At 40.3% G+C, this 17,855-nt stretch overlaps 1 protein-coding gene across 3 annotated transcripts; it reads right to left on the bottom strand.

Annotated features, from left to right (window-relative positions):
- Positions 1-558: 558 nt before the first annotated feature.
- On the bottom strand, positions 559-17,307 carry LOC125780374 (myosin-13-like). 3 transcript variants are annotated; one of them, XM_049462670.1, is made up of 2 exons: positions 15,312-17,304; positions 559-1,812 (listed from the first exon to the last, which is right to left on the bottom strand). In XM_049462670.1, the coding sequence occupies exon 1, from the start codon at positions 16,776-16,778 to the stop codon at positions 15,384-15,386; it is 1,395 nt and encodes a 464-aa protein (XP_049318627.1). In that variant the 5' UTR covers positions 16,779-17,304; the 3' UTR covers positions 559-1,812; positions 15,312-15,383. The 3 variants fall into 3 exon arrangements, with proteins under 3 accessions (XP_049318627.1, XP_049318628.1, XP_049318629.1); XM_049462671.1 differs by having other exon boundaries at positions 559-1,356; positions 14,856-17,303; XM_049462672.1 differs by lacking the exon at positions 559-1,812 and adding an exon at positions 1,850-2,106 and having other exon boundaries at positions 15,606-17,307.
- Positions 17,308-17,855: the final 548 nt, after the last annotated feature.

Below are 17,855 nucleotides of genomic sequence, written 5' to 3'. Positions count from 1 at the left end.
TTTCTTGTCCGTCGATGAGCTGAGACAGGACACCTCCAATTCCATAAGCGCTCGCATCTGTATCCAGGATGAATTTCTTTCCAGGTATTGGATAAGCCAACATCGGCGCCGTACAAAGTAGTTCTTTCAGCTGCTCAAACGCTTTTTCTTGTTCCAACTGCCATACAAACGGGCGATTCTTCTTTGTTAAATCATGTAAACTTCTAGCCACGTTCGCAAATCCAGGTACAAAACGGCGGTAATACGTGCATAAGCCGAGGAAGCTGCGGAGTTCATGTATGTTGGTGGGTTGAGGCCAATCTTTAACTGCTTTTATTTTTCCCTCCTCGGTGTGAATCCCCTCAGTTGACACTTTATGTCCGAGATATGTGACCTGCTTCTTCCATAATGAACACTTTTTGGGATTCAAGCGTAATCCGGCTGATGCTATTCGCTGAAAGACTTCCTCTAGATTTTTCAGATGATCATCAAAACTTTTTCCCATGATGATAATGTCATCAAGATACACCAAACATGTCTTCCAGTTGAGTCCTTTTAACACATGTTCCATCAGTCGCTCGAACGTTGCAGGCGCATTACATAACCCAAATGGCATCACAGAGAATTCCCATAACCCGTCGCCCATACTGAAAGCGGTCTTTTCACGGTCACATTCATCAATCTCGACTTGCCAATATCCACTTTGTAGATCTAATGTAGAAAACCATTTCGCTCCAGACAAGGTGTCTAATGTATCGTCGGTTCTTGGTAGAGGATAACTGTCTTTCTTTGTGACATCATTCAACTTCCTATAATCTACGCAGAAACGGGTGCTACCATCTTTCTTTTTAACTAAGACGATAGGTGAGCTCCATGGACTTATTGAAGGTTCGATTACACCGTTTTTGTGCATGTCTTCAATAATTTTGTTAGCATCCTCTCGTTTTGCTAGTGGAACCCTACGCGGAGCTTGTCGGATTGGTTTAGCGTCTCCGGTATTTATGCGATGTTTGACAATGCCGGTTCTTCCTGTGTTTCCTTCGTTTGCAAATATGGATGCGTATTTTTCTAATAGTTTTTCTGCTTTTAATTTTTCATTTCCATGCAGTTCGTTCAGCAAATTATTTAGGAGTGTAGGACTTATCTGCTGTGGCTCAATAGTAGGCTTCTGTTCTGACCGTTCTCATCGTGCTATTGCACTTATATTCTGGCACTGTCCAACTACTGCTCCTTTTTTTAGACTTATAGGCGTGTTGAATTCATTCACTACTCTGACCGGAATGGTGGCGTCTTCTCTAGTTTTCACAAGCGTTCTTCCTACCAATATGGGTGTATCTATTTTTGTTGGTTCCACAATCCACAACTCTTCAGTCCCACCTCCTCCATTCACTTTAGCCCATACAATCGCCTCAGATTTTGGTGGAATACTCTGATTATCATCAACAATCACTCTCTTACTTTCAACGTTGGTCACATATCCGGTGTTTATAGGCATCTCCATGTTCTGGCAAAACAGCATTTGCTTGTTTAAATCCAAAGTAACCCCGTGATCAATCATGAAATCTACTCCCATTATAATTTCATCCGTGATTTCTGCTACGATGAAGGTGTGATTAACTTCCAGGGTACCAATCATCACTTCGCAAAACACTTTTCCCGCGACAGCTGCTTCCTCCCCGGTGGCCGTTCGAAGCTTGCAACCGACTAATGGTTCAACCGTTCCTCTTACCACATCCGGTCGGATAATTGAATGTGTGGCACCAGTATCCAAAGTAAGGGTTGACAGTCGTCCATTTACGATGCCGTTGATAGTAAGATTGTTGTCATGGCGACCTATTTGTGATATCGAGATGGCGGGGCAAATAGCTAAGGGAACCAGCTCACGCCCCTTTGAACTGTTCCGTTTTAGTTTAACGACTTGTGAGATTTGGATGCTCCGTCCTCGTTATCTGTTGGTTGTTTCCGTTTTGATGGGTTTACTTTTATATTGCAATTTCGGGCAAGGTGACCCGCTTTTCCACAGTTGAAACATCTGCCTGTTGTATTTACTCGCGGTGCAGCAATTGTCTTCAGAGTCTTCAATATTTCTTCCATCAGCGCCGGTTGTTCCATTTCAACCCTTTGTACCTTGTGTGCTGGTTTACTTAGTAGGGAAGCTGTTTCCTGTGTGAGGGCGTGCGAAACCGTTTCAGCAAACGTTCTTTTTGGCAATGCATATGTGGCGCGTTTGGTGTCCACATCACGAATTCCATTTATGAAACATTGAATTTTTACCCTCTCAATGTAATCCACAGGTGCATCTGCATTTGCCAAATGAGCCAGTCGTTCTATTTCAGTTGCGAACTCTTGTAATGACTCGTTCATTTTCTGACCCCTATTTTGCAGTTCGATCTGGTATATTTGTTTCCGGTGCTCACTACCATATCGTCTTTCTATCGCACTCATCAATGCCTCATAGTTGTCCCGTTCACAGTCTGGAATAGTCTGAAGGATTTCTGCCGCAGGTCCTTTCAATGATACAAACAAGGACGCCACTTTGTCCGCTGCATTCCAATTATTGGCCATTGCTATCTTTTCAAACTGAAGTTTGAAAATTTGAAATGGAATACTTCCATCGAATGTGGGTGCCTTCAATCTTTGATTATTTGTTGATGGTGTAGGGCCATGCAGTTGTAGTTCTCGCACACGATTACTTAATTGAAGAACTTCTGATTTTAAATTTTCTACGTCATTTTTTAAAGTGCTTAATTCGTCTTCAAATTTTGAAAATTTATCTTGCACTTGTGTATTATTCTCTGCAATCTGTTGTGTAAGGCGAGACTCTAACTGTGATGTATTTTCAGCTATTTGCGTCATTTGCTGTGCCAGACGATTTTCTGTTTGCACTACATTTTCTGTTATTCGTGATATATTTTCAGCTATTTGCTGTGCCAGACGATTTTCTGTTTGCACTGCATTTTCTGCTATTTGCCTAATAGCCACTAATAACATGTTAGTGTCTACGCTTGATGATGTTCGTTGTTCTTCTAATTTTTCTTCTACCTTTGTAGAAGTTCCTGGCCCATCAAATTCGAACTCGTCCACATTAATTCCATCCGCTTCCATTGCTTCACGTAGTCGTGCCTGCAGATCCGCCTTTTGCCCGCTTATCGGCAAATTACGCTCCTCCAGTTCCTTTTTTAATTGCTGAATTCTCAATTCTCCGAATTTAACCATCTTGAATTTGGATTATTTGACAATCCCACTTCTGACACCAATTGTTACGAATTTACTCTTTGCTAGTTTACTTTGTTAGGTTCGTATCTCTGGATTGACAAATAAAACCAACATTGTTTAATTTAATTCAACAACTCTTTATTTCACAACTCGTCTACACTATAGCAGTTTACTCTTAGCACTGAATGATTACGTTGGCGCTGCCACGGCTTATATAGCCACGCACTTCTCGCTGATGCCGACGTATCCTTCTAGAATATTGCGCCTGGAAATTTCCAGAACATACGGCTATACGGCGCCAGACGCAAGTAGACTGTCGCGGCGCCAGACTCAGCAATTGTTTAACTAGACAAGCAGACAGTGCGGCGCCAGATGTCTATTGTTTCGACAAGCAGACAGCCGCGACGCCAGATGTCTACAACAAGACAAATGCTATTCCATATACCTACAGCTATTGTTCATAATCAGGGATGCATATAGTAATACAAATACAACTTAATACTACTTTTTGTAACAATACTATTATATTTTAAATATGAGTTTTGGGTATGAAGTGGTTATATTTTTTGGTTATCATGCACACATATTGAAATAAAATTAGAGTTTTCGTACTGTACTGTATACTTCACACTTTATTACGTAATACGTATTATTTACACATATGTATATACATATAATATTAATACATGTACAGTATTTTTCGGATATAAGAGCCGAGCGAAATGCTCAAAATTGGAACACTTTATCCGGGGAAGTCTTATATGAAAACCCCGGTTAAAAGCACTTTTGGGGCTTATATGAAAGTCCCGCTTTATGTACCTTTTGAAGCTTATATAAAAATGCACATATGAACCAACTACTTTTTTAAGCTACGAATATGTAAATATTTATTAGATACTTTTTAAAAGTACTTTAGTATACATACATGTGTATGTATTCATCACTACATAGTGAAAAGAAAAAAACAAAAGTAATATTCATGTAAAAAACAAAACATAAAAATGTAAGGAGCAAATGAGATCTTTGTCGACCATGCTTGAAAAAATTTTGCACAGAACGAAGTCTTAAAAAATTACATTATTTTGAAAAAAGAAGTCTTAAAAATTACGTTTAAAAAACCAATTTGTTATTTTAGTTTGGAAAGACATCTCATTATGGAGAATGTCTCCTTCCATGCTTTCTAATTCAGCAATGTATTTATTTTTTGGCAGGAAGTGGGCTCTGAGGCTGTGAATACAATGCAGAACTTCTGCAAGTGACGCTGTTTTTAACACTTCCTCAGTCTCCTCTTCATCTTCAGACCCGTCGTTATCAATTTGCAGTGGATCTGCTTCTGTATCAACAATGGAACTGACAATTTCCTCATCAGTCCAATTGCCATAGCACACAATGTCGTCATCACATACAATATATGTTTCAAATGAGCTTTGTGTATTTGCACCTGCCAGGCTCTTAACGATTTTTTCTACTTCAGCACTTGTATCTTCAAATTGCTGATCAGTGGGTGTAGTTATAAATTTTGCCTATCAAAAAAATAATAAAAAAAAATTAATGAATATAATAAGCAAAAATTGTGAAGTTTTAACGAACGTACCTTTTTGAAACAGTTTTGAATTGATTCAGGTTTCACCATCCAAAAGCTATGTTTAATCATATGAATAACTTGAAATATATTGAGTGATTTTTCAAATTCAGCCACTGTTTGTCCGCGTTCAATTGCAGCAACCTGTTTCCGAATAATACTTTGCCTATAGTACGCCTTAAAACAGTGGATAATTCCTTGATCCAGAGGCTGAGTTATTGCAGTTGTATTTGGTGGCAAAAACTGAAGGTTAATGTTTGTCAAAGTGTCAGAAATCTTATGACAAGCCGCATTGTCAACCAGCAGAACAATTTTTCGATTCTGTTCTCTCATTTGTGTATCCAACTTATTTAAAACTTTACCCCAAATCTCCTGCGTCATCCACGCTTTCTTGTTAGAGTAATACTTTAATGGCAAAACTTTATTTTTAAAGCATCGCGGACTCTTTGACTTTCCAATGACAATGACTTCCTTAAATTCTCCCGTGGCATTGCAAATAAAAAGAAGCGTTAGCCGGTCCTTAGAGGTCTTGAACCCTTTCACTGTTTGTCCCTTATGTGTAAGCGTTTTTTGCGGCAATGCTTTAAAGAACAAGGCACTTTCGTCTGCATTGAAAATATTCACCTGATCATAGTTCGCTATAATATGTGGAAGAGTTGTGCTCAGAAATATTTCTGCATTTTCCTTATCAGTGGAGCGTTCTTCGCCGTGAATATTTCTTAACTGAATGCCATTGCGCTTCTGTAATCGCCAGAGCCATCCTTGCGTTGGCGTAAAATCTTTTTTAGCTTCACTGCAAGCTGCTTGGCTTTTTCCAGCATTAAGTTTGAAGAGATTACTGCTCCAGAGGATCTCAGTTGATTAAACCATATCATTAACGCCTGCTCCACCTGGGCTTCTTTACCTTGCCTCATTCTTTTTGCAGACAATTTGCGCGTGGACGATTTGTTAGCAATTTCGCCTGCGTTTCTTAAAATTTTATTTAGTGTACTTGAAGAGCACCCATATTTGGAACACAGTTCAGGTTTTGATATGGTTTTACTTTCAGCGATAACTTTAAGTTTCTCCTTTATGGAAAGCGTCTTTCTTTTGTTACCAGCCATCCTGTAAAAAAATAAACGCTACTAAATTTTGCAAACTTAAAAATTATTTCACTTACACTTTTGCCAAAAATTTTACATTTGCCGCCATTAATCAACAAACATATGTTTTTACAGATTGCCATACCGCAAAAAAAGAAAAAAATCAAATAAGTGTAGCCAGATTTTTCTTTTTTATATCCGGGGATTTTTGTACGTATTTCTTTAAAGGGCTCGCACATTTTCAATGTTATAAGCGGGTAAACCTTTTAAACGGGGAACACATTAACCGGGGATTTTTCTGTATATTGCTTATGTGCAATTTTTTGTGACCTGCTTTTATTTCCTTATAAGCGGGGAAATCTTTTAACCGGGAGGCTTATATCCGAAAAGTACTGTATATAATATTACTTATTTGCTCAATAAATTTAAAAAAGAAAATATTCATATGCATGAATAGAGGAATTTTTGCGAAAAAGAGGAATTTCAGCGAATTGCCTTATCATCACATGGCAGCGCCCCATTTCGTCGTAATTTTTGGTAAACAAATGAGGTTTACACAAGTGTAAAATGTGATTTTTAAAATAAAGATTTTTTAGGTAAAAAACGTGCTAAAAGAGTAAAATATAGGGTTATTTAAAAGACTAAAGTGCAATTTAATTAATTTGATGTGAAAAATGAGAAAAAAGTGTGTTTAAAGTGGTGAAATAACTCCCTGAAATGGTCCAATTTTGCGAATTTTTGAACTTTAAGGCCGAATATCTCCTAAACTAAGCGTTTGCGGACCCTATGTTTTTTAATCAGGAGGACTTCCTCTTTCCAACGGTACCTTCAAATCGCGGCGCCAAAGAAATCGGAATTGTGCCAATGGGAGACATCAAGGATCCTGTCGTGGTCCGGAGTGCAGTGTTCTGTTTGGTCTGTAGCTTCTTCTTCTGAGTTTAACTGTATCCCGGCGACCATATTGGTTCGGCGTAGTTGAAGACCGGCCGGCCGATTGTCTGGCAAGTTGCCAACAATGTTTCTTCGTCTTTTCCCCATTTGCCACCGGCTAGCGACTTGATGATTTGGTTGCGGATCTGTACCTTGGCTATAATCACGATAGTATGAGGAATGAATTAGCATAGACTATCAAATGTTACACCTAAAATCATGGAGCTATTGACAGTCGGAAGCTTGACGCTGTCGACTGCAATATTAAGTTCAAGTCTATAGTCCTTCGACCAGTACGTGAATATGGTCGCTGTGGATTTGGTGGCGGAGAGTGCTACATTCTGTGAAGAGAAGAAGCGGTTCCATTGGCCGACGTCAATATCGTGCAATCATCAGCGTACAAGGTTATGGGAACACCATCTGATGGCTGTGGGAGTTTCGAGATGTAACAGTTAAACAGTAATGGAGAGAAGATACCACCCTGTGAAAGCCCCTGTTTAATTTCTCTCGGTTTAGAGTTTTCTGATCGTTTATGACGCTAAGTGCTGTGGTGGTGCTGTGCACTTTTCGGAATTCATGCTGGTGGTTGGCTAAGCTCAGGTCGTGAGTGAAGGTAGAGAGTAGTAAGTGTCTTCAGTACTGGGGAGAGGAAAGTTATCGGGCGATAAGACTTCCCTTTGTTGGCGGGTTTCCCAGGTTTCAGTAGTGGGACCGCTCTTCCGACTTTCTACGCATCGGCATTCTGTAGACCAAAACCTACTCAAACCGGTGTAGAGGTTGGAGGACCTCAGGTGCTTTGTTAGGCTGCTTCGGTTGGGAAATGTGGACAGAAGCAAGGGGTAGCTGCTGCGATCACCTTGCAGAATCGACGTTCCCCAATGGTCACATGCGTAGGAATGAATAGAGTGTGGAAGGTGTTCTCAGTAAATTTTATGAAGCCGACCCAGTTAGCTTTGTTAAAGTTAACGAAGGTACGGTTGTCCACAGAAACCAAATCGGGAGGTTTCTCAATCGAGATAATTATGGGCAGATGGTCTGATGCGACAGTTAGCATAGGTCACCATGTTATGCTATTTATCAGACCACCACTAGCAATGGTAATATCGGGCGAGCTATTACATGTGTCCATAACTATGGTGGGGGTTTTGTCACTCATTGTGCAGAATGGCGAATAGTCAATCTGTTCCACCAGCTCCATCCCCCTACGATCATTTCACAGGCAGAAATGTCAAAGATCGTGGTGCGCATTCAAATCGTCTAGTACCAAACGCTTTTCACCACGAAGTAGTGCACATATATTCGGGCGATATCCTGTAGGGCAACATGTAACTGGGGAATGTATATATTAAATATTTCGAGCTAGACATCGCCTGACCGGATAGTTATAACCTGACATTCTAGGGTAGTGTCTGTGCGGTCAATGTCTTCATCGATTAGACGATATTGCACGGTTTTCTGCAATATGAAAGCTAGGCCACCACCATTTGCTCGTTCGCGATCTTTTCGTAAAACGTTGAAACTGGCACAACTCAGAAGATCTGAACGGCTGTTTAGCTTGGTTTTATGGACCGCAGCTATCGATACACATTGCAGGTTCATGAGTGCAACTATCTCCTGGATGTAAGATCCATTGCAGTTAAATTGAGGTATTTGGGTTTGTCGCGGGTGATCTTGGAGGAGAGAGAGAGTTCTACAAACCGGAATTCGCATTTTATCCGGCCAAGGGCTGTTTTTTCGGTGATCTAACCCCGTTCAGATCAGTGAGTATTAACTTTTACCCGTCTTGTAGGGTGGTTATAATATTGTTACAAAAGTAGTATTAAGTTTGGTATTTGTATTGCTATATGTATCCCTTATTATCAACATTGGGCGCCGCGTTTGTCTACGTAAACAATAGCTGCATTTGGCGCCGTATAACATTATATTCTTATAATTGCCAGATGCAATATTCTAGAAGGACACTTCGGCATCAGCGAGAAGTGCGTGGCTATATAAGCCATTGCAGCGCCAACGTAATCATCCAGTGCTAAGAGTAAACTGTTATAGTGAAGACATATTACGAAATAAAGAGTTGTTGAATTGAATTAAACAGTTTTTGGTTTTATTTGTCAATCCAGAGATACGAACCTAGCAAAGTGAACAAGGAAGCAGTAAATTCGCAACAATTGGTGTCAGAAGTGGGATTGTCAAATAATCCAAATTCAATATGGTTAAATTCGGAGAATTGAGAATTCAGCAATTAAAAAAGGAACTGGAGGAGCGTAGTTTGCCGATAAGCGGGCAAAAGGCGGATCTGCAGGCACGATTACGTGAAGCAATGGAAGCGGATGGAATTAATGTGGACGAGTTCGAATTTGATGGGCCAAAAACTGCTACAAAGGTAGAAAAAAAAGTAGAAGAACAACGAACATCATCAAGTGTAGATATGAACTTGTTGTTAGTGGCTATTAAGCAAATAGAATATCGTCTGGCACAGCAAATAGCTCAGTGTTTCCCAAAGTGGGCGATAACGCCCCCTTGTGGGCGCTGCAGGTGTCAAGGGGGGCGATAAGAGACACAGAAAGAAAATGGGGGGTTATTTGTAATTTTATTTAGCTAGGAGGCCTCTTAGACAACGACTACATGAGCTCTCGACTCTCAACAACAACTTGTATCAACTAATATGAATTAAAAGATTGCTCAAACTCGGTTCTGTATTTCTCTCCGCGTAGTTCATATATCTGTCCTATTTTATTGAATATATAAAAAATGAAAATTATGTCAATCGGTCGCTCCGTTTTATAACGGGGCATCTCGACAGGATAGAATTTATAGAATACTAACTGTCAGACGTATTGCTATTGCCATTGCCAAGTCTGTATTTGGGCATATCATAATATAATCATTTGCGCAAAGGTGTAGGGTAGGTAGGTTCGAGCTGATATAGCGCATGCTTTGAGCTTTTGAACTATATTATCCGAAAAATTCCTTTGAGTAATAATTCTGTGCAAAGACGAATTGATGAAATGGCTGAAAACATTGAAGAATCATTGTGCGATCACCTGAGGACAAGCCAATTCTCAATTCAGCTCGATAAGTCCACTTTACCAACTAATGAAGCATTGTTGTTGCCTTACGTGAGGTTTGTTAAAGATGAGAAAATATGTGAAGAACTATTATTTGCTAGAAATTTAGAGACCGATACAAAAGGCGAAACCATATTCAATATATTGGAAAAGTTTTGCGATGAGAAAGAGATTCCTTTGAAAAATATTATTTCAATTGCTACGGATGGGGCTCCGGCTATGACAGGGTGCCATAAAGGCTTCATAGCGTACTTAAAAAATAAAATTCCAGATGTCCTTGATGTACATTGCGTTATTCATAGACAACATTTAGTTGCTAGAAATTTAAGTGAAAAACTATTTCAATCACTGCAATATGTCATCAAAGCAGTCAAAAAAATCTGCAAAAGCTCTTTGAATAATAGATTTTTCATTATCTTTGTGTTACTAATGACGAGGATTTCAATCGTTTGTTGTTTCATACTGAAGTTCGTTGGCTATCAAAAGGCAATTGTCTGACTCGATTCTATAACCTGTTTGACTCTGTTATAGAGTTCTTGGAAACTAAAGATACAGAATTTCAAGACAAGCTCATAACATCAAAGAATGATATAGTTTACATGACAGACCTGTATAAATTGTTCAACGTCATGAATCTCCAACTGCAAGGCGATAAACTAAATTTAATTAAAACAAAAAACGTCGTTGCTGCTTTCGCAGCCAAACTGCTTCTACACAAAAAAAATCTGGGCAGACTTGAGTTTCACAATTTTCCGAATTTATCAGTATCATGCAGTAACAACGAATTGTTTGCCTACTGCTAACATTTGGAAAACCTCCACATTGACTTCACCGAACGATACCAGGACATTTTGAACTTGGAAATACCTGACTGGGTGTTGGATCCGTTTTCAAATGTCAACACACCAATGTCACCTCAGCTGCAAGAAGAACTTATAGAATTGACAACAAACGAGGAAATAAAAAACAAGTTCAAAAATGGTTACCAAGAATTTTGGCTACAAAAACCGATCTCGCAATTGTACCCTGGATTGTGGTCAATTGTTCAACGATTCTTGATAGCATTCCCATCGTCATATTTGTGTGAACGTGGATTTAGTGCTGTGACAATACTGCTTACTAAAAATAGAAATCGTTTGCTTGTTACCGAACGTGGCGACTTGCGACTGTTCTTAAGTAAGTTGGAACCTGACATTAACAAACTTATTAAACAGCATCAGATTCATTAGTTTTTATATATGGATCGATTATTTTAGTTTTATTTTTAATAAAAGATTATCTGTTTTAATACTATAAAGTTGTGTTTCAATAATCATTCTTATTGGCAGGTGGAGCCCGTAAGAGTTAACTTGAGACCTAAGCGCCGTTATATGTTACCTACTGCGCTCAGGTTTCAAGTTGCTGGTTATAGTAAAAGTTTCGTTTAGAATTCTCCGTTAATATACATATTGTTACGAATTTACTCTTGCTAGTTTACTTTGTTAGGTTCGTATCTCTGGATTGACAAATAAAATCAACACTGTTTAATTTAATTCAACAACTCTTTATTTCACAACTCGTCTACACTATAGCAGTTTACTCTTAGCACTGATTGATTACGTTGGCGCTGCCACGGCTTATATAGCCACGCACTTCTCGCTGATGCCGACGTGTCCTTCTAGAATATCGCGTCTGGAAATTACCAGAACATACGGCTATACGGCGCCAGACGCAAGCAGACAGTCGCGGCGCCAGACTCAGCAATTGTTTACCTAGACAAGCAGACAGTGCGGCGCCAGATGTCTATTGTTTCGACAAGCAGACAGTCGTGGCGCCAGATGTCTACAACAAGACAAATGCTATTCCATATACCTACAGCTATTGCTCATAATCAGGGATGCATATAGTAATACAAATACAACTTAATACTACTTTTGTAACACTGCCCTCCACTAAAGCCTAATCGTCCCGATTAGGCACAAATCCTCTTGAACCAAATGGGGCGAGCCTCTCCAAATGTACTACTTTCATTTTACATCGTGCTTTCCCATTTCTTTGTATGCGGTATACCACGTCATTAAGTCGTTTTATCACCATATAGGGTCCTTCCCAGGCTGTCTGCAGTTTCGGGGACAAGCCTTTCTTTCGAAGTGGATTGTACAACAGGACCAGATCACCTTCTTCAAAACCTTTTGAATTTGCCGCTTGATCGAACCGGTCCTTCATCTTATTGCTCATCAGATGCGTATGCTGTCTTACCATTAGATGCAATTCATTCATTTCTTCCTTTAAGGCAGAACAATAATCTCCATCATTTCTTACAGCTGTAGGATTCGTTCCAAACTTAAGATCAGCAGGGAGTCGCAGATCAGATCCAAAAATAATCTTTGCTGGCGTGTAACCAGTTGTCTCGTGCTTTGCTGAACGATACGCCAGCAGGAACATCTGGATGCACTTGTCCCAATTCCGTTGATCTTTATTAACGATTTTCCGCAGATGTTCTTCGAGCGTTCGGTTGAATCTCTCTACCATCCCATCTGATTGTGGGTGTAACGCTGTTGTCCGTGTCTTGTGGATGCCCAATAATGTACAGACTTCTTGGAAAATGGAAGATTCGAAATTCCTGCCTTGATCTGAGTGTAATTCGACGGGCACTCCGAACCTTGTTATCCAATTTTCTACAAACGCTTCGGCTACTGTCTTCGCTTCTTGGTTTGGTAAGGCATATACTTCTGGCCATTTACTGAAATAGTCCATGACAACCAGTAGATATTTGTTTCCGGCCGTACTGGTTGGGAACGGACCTGCAACATCCATTGCGACTCGTTCAAATGGTGATCCCACGTTGTACTGTTGTAGCCTACCGCGACTTTTGGCTTTAGGACTTTTAGCTGCCATGCACTCTACGCAATTACTTATCCATTCTGCTATGGAATCTCGACAACCGATCCAGTAGAACCGTTGTTTAATCTTCTCTATAGTTTTTGTAATTCCAAGGTGCCCTCCACTAGGTCCATTGTGATATTCTTTCAATACTTTCGGGATCATGGACTTCGGTACTATGATCAGCAGACGAGACTGTTTGCCATCTTCGCTTTCCCAGGTACGATGAAGGTATCCATTAACGAGGTTTATGCTGTTCCATTGGGCCCAATATGCTTTTGCCGTTGGACTCTCGCTACTTATTTGTTCCTTTGGTGGTCGTACCCCATTTTCTTTGGCTATTATCAGCTTTGCAAGATCAGGGTCCTCCAGCTGATTGAATCTGATGCGGTGAGGAGTCCAATCATCTTCAGGTTCTATATTCAGTAATCGCACGTCGATTATACCTTCTTTTCCTTCTGATTTGGAGCAATGTTTACATTCCAGTGGACAAGGGCGACGTGATAATGCATCCGCATTTTTGTGGTGAATCCCCTTTCGATGTTCCGTTTCGAAGTCGTAATTCTGTAATCTTTCGATCCATCGTGCAATTTGGCCTTCCGGATTCCTAAACTGTAATAACCATTTTAATGCTGCATGATCAGTCCTCAGCAAGAATCGTTGTCCATACAAATACTTGTGGAAATGTTTTACACATTCCACCACAGCTAGTAGTTCTTTTCGCGTCACACAGTAGTTTTTCTCTGGTTTCCCGAGCACTCTGCTGTAATACCCAATTACTCTTTCTTGTCCGTCGATGAGCTGAGACAGGACACCTCCAATTCCATAAGCGCTCGCATCTGTATCCAGGATGAATTTCTTTCCAGGTATTGGATAAGCCAACATCGGCGCCGTACAAAGTAGTTCTTTCAGCTGCTCAAACGCTTTTTCTTGTTCCAACTGCCATACAAACGGGCGATTCTTCTTTGTTAAATCATGTAAACTTCTAGCCACGTTCGCAAATCCAGGTACAAAACGGCGGTAATACGTGCATAAGCCGAGGAAGCTGCGGAGTTCATGTATGTTGGTGGGTTGAGGCCAATCTTTAACTGCTTTTATTTTTCCCTCCTCGGTGTGAATCCCCTCAGTTGACACTTTATGTCCGAGATATGTGACCTGCTTCTTCCATAATGAACACTTTTTGGGATTCAAGCGTAATCCGGCTGATGCTATTCGCTGAAAGACTTCCTCTAGATTTTTCAGATGATCATCAAAACTTTTTCCCATGATGATAATGTCATCAAGATACACCAAACATGTCTTCCAGTTGAGTCCTTTTAACACATGTTCCATCAGTCGCTCGAACGTTGCAGGCGCATTACATAACCCAAATGGCATCACAGAGAATTCCCATAACCCGTCGCCCATACTGAAAGCGGTCTTTTCACGGTCACGTTCATCAATCTCGACTTGCCAATATCCACTTTGTAGATCTAATGTAGAAAACCATTTCGCTCCAGACAAGGTGTCTAATGTATCGTCGATTCTCGGTAGAGGATAACTGTCTTTCTTTGTGACATCATTCAACTTCCTATAATCTACGCAGAAACGGGTGCTACCATCTTTCTTTTTAACTAAGACGATAGGTGAGCTCCATGGACTTATTGAAGGTTCGATTACGCCGTTTTTGTGCATGTCTTCAATAATTTTGTTAGCATCTTTTTTTTGCTAGTGGAACCCTACGCGGAGCTTGCCGGATTGGTTTAGCGTCTCCGGTATTTATGCGATGTTTGACAATGCTCGTTCTTCCTGTGTTGTTTCCTTCGTTTGCAAATATGGATGCGTATTTTTCTAATAGTTTTTCTGCTTTTAATTTTTCATTTCCATGCACCTCATTCAGCAAATTGTTTAGGAGTGTAGGACTTATCTGCTGTGGCTCAATAGTAGACTTCTGTTCTGACCGTTCGCATCGTGCTATTGCACTTATATTCTGGCACTGTCCAATTACTGCTCCTTTCTTCAGCCTTATAGGCGTGTTGAATTCATTCACTACTCTGACCGGAATGGTGGCGTCTTCTCTAATTTTCACAAGCGTTCTTCCTACCAATATGGGTGTATCTATTTTTGTTGTTTCAACAATCCACAATTCTTCAGTCCCACCTCCTCCATTCACTTTAGCCCATACAATCGCCTCAGATTTTGGTGGAATACTCTGATTATCATCAACAATCACCCTCTTACTTTCAACGTTGGTCACATATCCGGTGTTTATAGGCATCTCCATGTTCTGGCAAAACAGCATTTGCTTGTTTAAATCCAAAGTAACCCCGTGATCAATCATGAAATCTACTCCCATTATAATTTCATCCGTGATTTCTGCTACGATGAAGGTGTGATTAACTTCCAGGGTACCAATCATCACTTCGCAAAACACTTTTCCCGCGACAGCTGCTTCCTCTCCGGTGGCCGTTCGAAGCTTGCAACCGACTAATGGTTCAACCGTTCCTCTTACCACATCCGGTCGGATAACTGAATGTGTGGCACCAGTATCCAAAGTAAGCGTTGACAGTCGTCCATTTACGATGCCGTTGATAGTAAGATTGTTGTCATGGCGACCTATTTGTGATATCGAGATGGCGGGGCAAATAGTTGTGGGAACCAGCTCACGCCCCTTTGAACTGTTCCGTTTTAGTTTAACGACTTGTGAGATGTGGATGCTCCGTCCTCGTTATCAGTTGGTTGTTTCCGTTTTGATGGGTTTACTTTTATATTGCAATTTCGGGCAAAGTGACCCGCTTTTCCACAGTTGAAACATCTTCCTGTTGTATTTACTCGCGGTGCAGCAATTGTCTTCAGAGTCTTCAATATTTCTTCCATCAGCGCCGGTTGTTCCATTTCAACCCTTTGTACTTTGTGTGCTGGTTTACTTAGTAGGGAAGCTGTTTCCTGTGTGAGGGCGTGCGAAACCGTTTCAGCAAACGTTCTTTTTGGCAATGCATATGTGGCGCGTTTGGTGTCCACATCACGAATTCCATTTATGAAACATTGAATTTTTACCCTCTCAATGTAATCCACAGGTGCATCTGCATTTGCCAAATGAGCCAGTCGTTCGATTTCAGTTGCGAACTCTTGCAATGACTCGTTCATCTTCTGACCCCTATTTTGCAGTTCGATCTGGTATATTTGTTTCCGGTGCTCACTACCATATCGTCTTTCTATCGCACTCATCAATGCCTCATAGTTGTCCCGTTCACAGTCTGGAATAGTCTGAAGGATTTCTGCCGCAGGTCCTTTCAATGATACAAACAAGGACGCTACTTTGTCCGCTGCATTCCAGTTATTGGCCATTGCTGTCTTTTCAAACTGAAGTTTGAAAATTTGAAATGGAATACTTCCATCGAATGTGGGTGCCTTCAATCTTTGATTATTTGTTGATGGTGCAGGGCCATGCAGTTGCAGTTCTCGCACACGATTACTTAATTGAAGAACTTCTGCTTTTAAATTTTCTTCGTCATTTTTTAAAGTGCTTAATTCGTTTTCAAATTTTGAAAATTTCTCTTGCACTTGTTTTTGTAGTTGTGTAGTATTTTCCGTGATCTGTTGTACCAAACGATGTTGTTGTGTAAGGCGAGACTCTAACTGTGATGTATTTTCAGCTATTTGCTGTGCCAGACGATTTTCGGTTTGCACTGCATTGTCTGCTATTTGTGATGTATTTTCAGCTATTTGCTGTGCCAGACGATTTTCTGTTTGCACTGCCTTTTCTGCATTTTCAGCTATTTGCTGTGCCAAACGATTTCCTGTTTGCACTGAATTTTCTGTATTTTCAGCAATTTTCTGTATAGCCACTAACAGCGTGTTCATGTCCACACTCGATGATGTTCGTTGTTCTTCTACTTTTTCTTCTACCTTTGTAGAAGTTTCTGGCCCAACAAATTCGAACTCGTCCACATTAATTCCATCCGCTTCCATTGCTTCACGTAATCGTGCCTGCAGATCCGCCTTTTGCCCGCTTATCGGCAAATTACGCTCCTCCAGTTCCTTTTTTAATTGCTGAATTCTCAATTCTCCGAATTTAACCATCTTGATTTTGGATTATTTGACAATCCCACTTCTGACACCAATTGTTACGAATTTACTCTTGCTAGTTTACTTTGTTAGGTTCGTATCTCTGGATTGACAAATAAAATCAACACTGTTTAATTTAATTCAACAACTCTTTATTTCACAACTCGTCTACACTATAGCAGTTTACTCTTAGCACTGATTGATTACGTTGGCGCTGCCACGGCTTATATAGCCACGCACTTCTCGCTGATGCCGACGTGTCCTTCTAGAATATCGCGTCTGGAAATTACCAGAACATACGGCTATACGGCGCCAGACGCAAGCAGACAGTCGCGGCGCCAGACTCAGCAATTGTTTACCTAGACAAGCAGACAGTGCGGCGCCAGATGTCTATTGTTTCGACAAGCAAACAGTCGTGGCGCCAGATGTCTACAACAAGACAAATGCTATTCCACATACCTACAGCTATTGCTCATAATCAGGGATGCATATAGTAATACAAATACAACTTAATACTACTTTTGTAACAATATATTAACACAATAATTAATTTGAAGTTATAGTGGTTTTTAAATAGGTGAAAAAAGGGGGGCGCTAAAAAAATATTTATTCTCAAAGTTGGCGGTAGACAAAATAAGTTTGGGAACCACTGAAATAGCTGAAAATACAGAAAATGTAGTGCAAACAGAAAATTGTCTGACACAGCAAATGACGCAAATAGCTGAAAATACATTACAGTTAGAGTCTCGCCTTACACAACAGATTGCAGAGAATAATACACAAGTGCAAGAAAAAATTTGCCAAATTTGAAGACGAATTAAGCACGTTAAAAATGACGAAGAAAATTTAAAATCAGAAGTTCTACAATTGAGTAATCGTATGCGAGAACTGCAACTGCATGGCCCTGCACCATCAACAAATAACCCAAGATTGAAGGCACCCACATTCGATGGAAGTATTCCATTTCAAATTTTCAAACTTCAGTTTGAAAAGACAGCAATGACCAATAACTAGAATGCAGCGGACAAAGTAGCGTCCTTGTTTGAATCATTGAAAGGACCTGCAGCAGAAATCCCACTATTCCAGATTGTG

This window comes from Bactrocera dorsalis, chromosome 1 (genome assembly GCF_023373825.1).
Source record: "Bactrocera dorsalis isolate Fly_Bdor chromosome 1, ASM2337382v1, whole genome shotgun sequence".
NCBI classification, from domain to species: Eukaryota; Metazoa; Arthropoda; class Insecta; order Diptera; family Tephritidae; genus Bactrocera; species Bactrocera dorsalis.
The sequence above is the reverse complement of the archived record's forward strand: the minus strand, read 5'-3'. Positions and strand labels throughout refer to the sequence as shown.

What these genes read in the sequence shown, in the direction of transcription:
- LOC125780374 (XM_049462672.1), bottom strand. Translation starts at nt 16,778, where the DNA reads ATGGTTAAATTCGGAGAATTGAGAATTCAGCAATTAAAAAAGGAACTG. An exon ending in TAAGTAAACCAGCACACAAA is followed by an intron (nt 2,107 to 15,605) that starts GTACAAAGGGTT and finishes CCAGCACACAAG; the next exon opens with GTACAAAGGGTTGAAATGGA.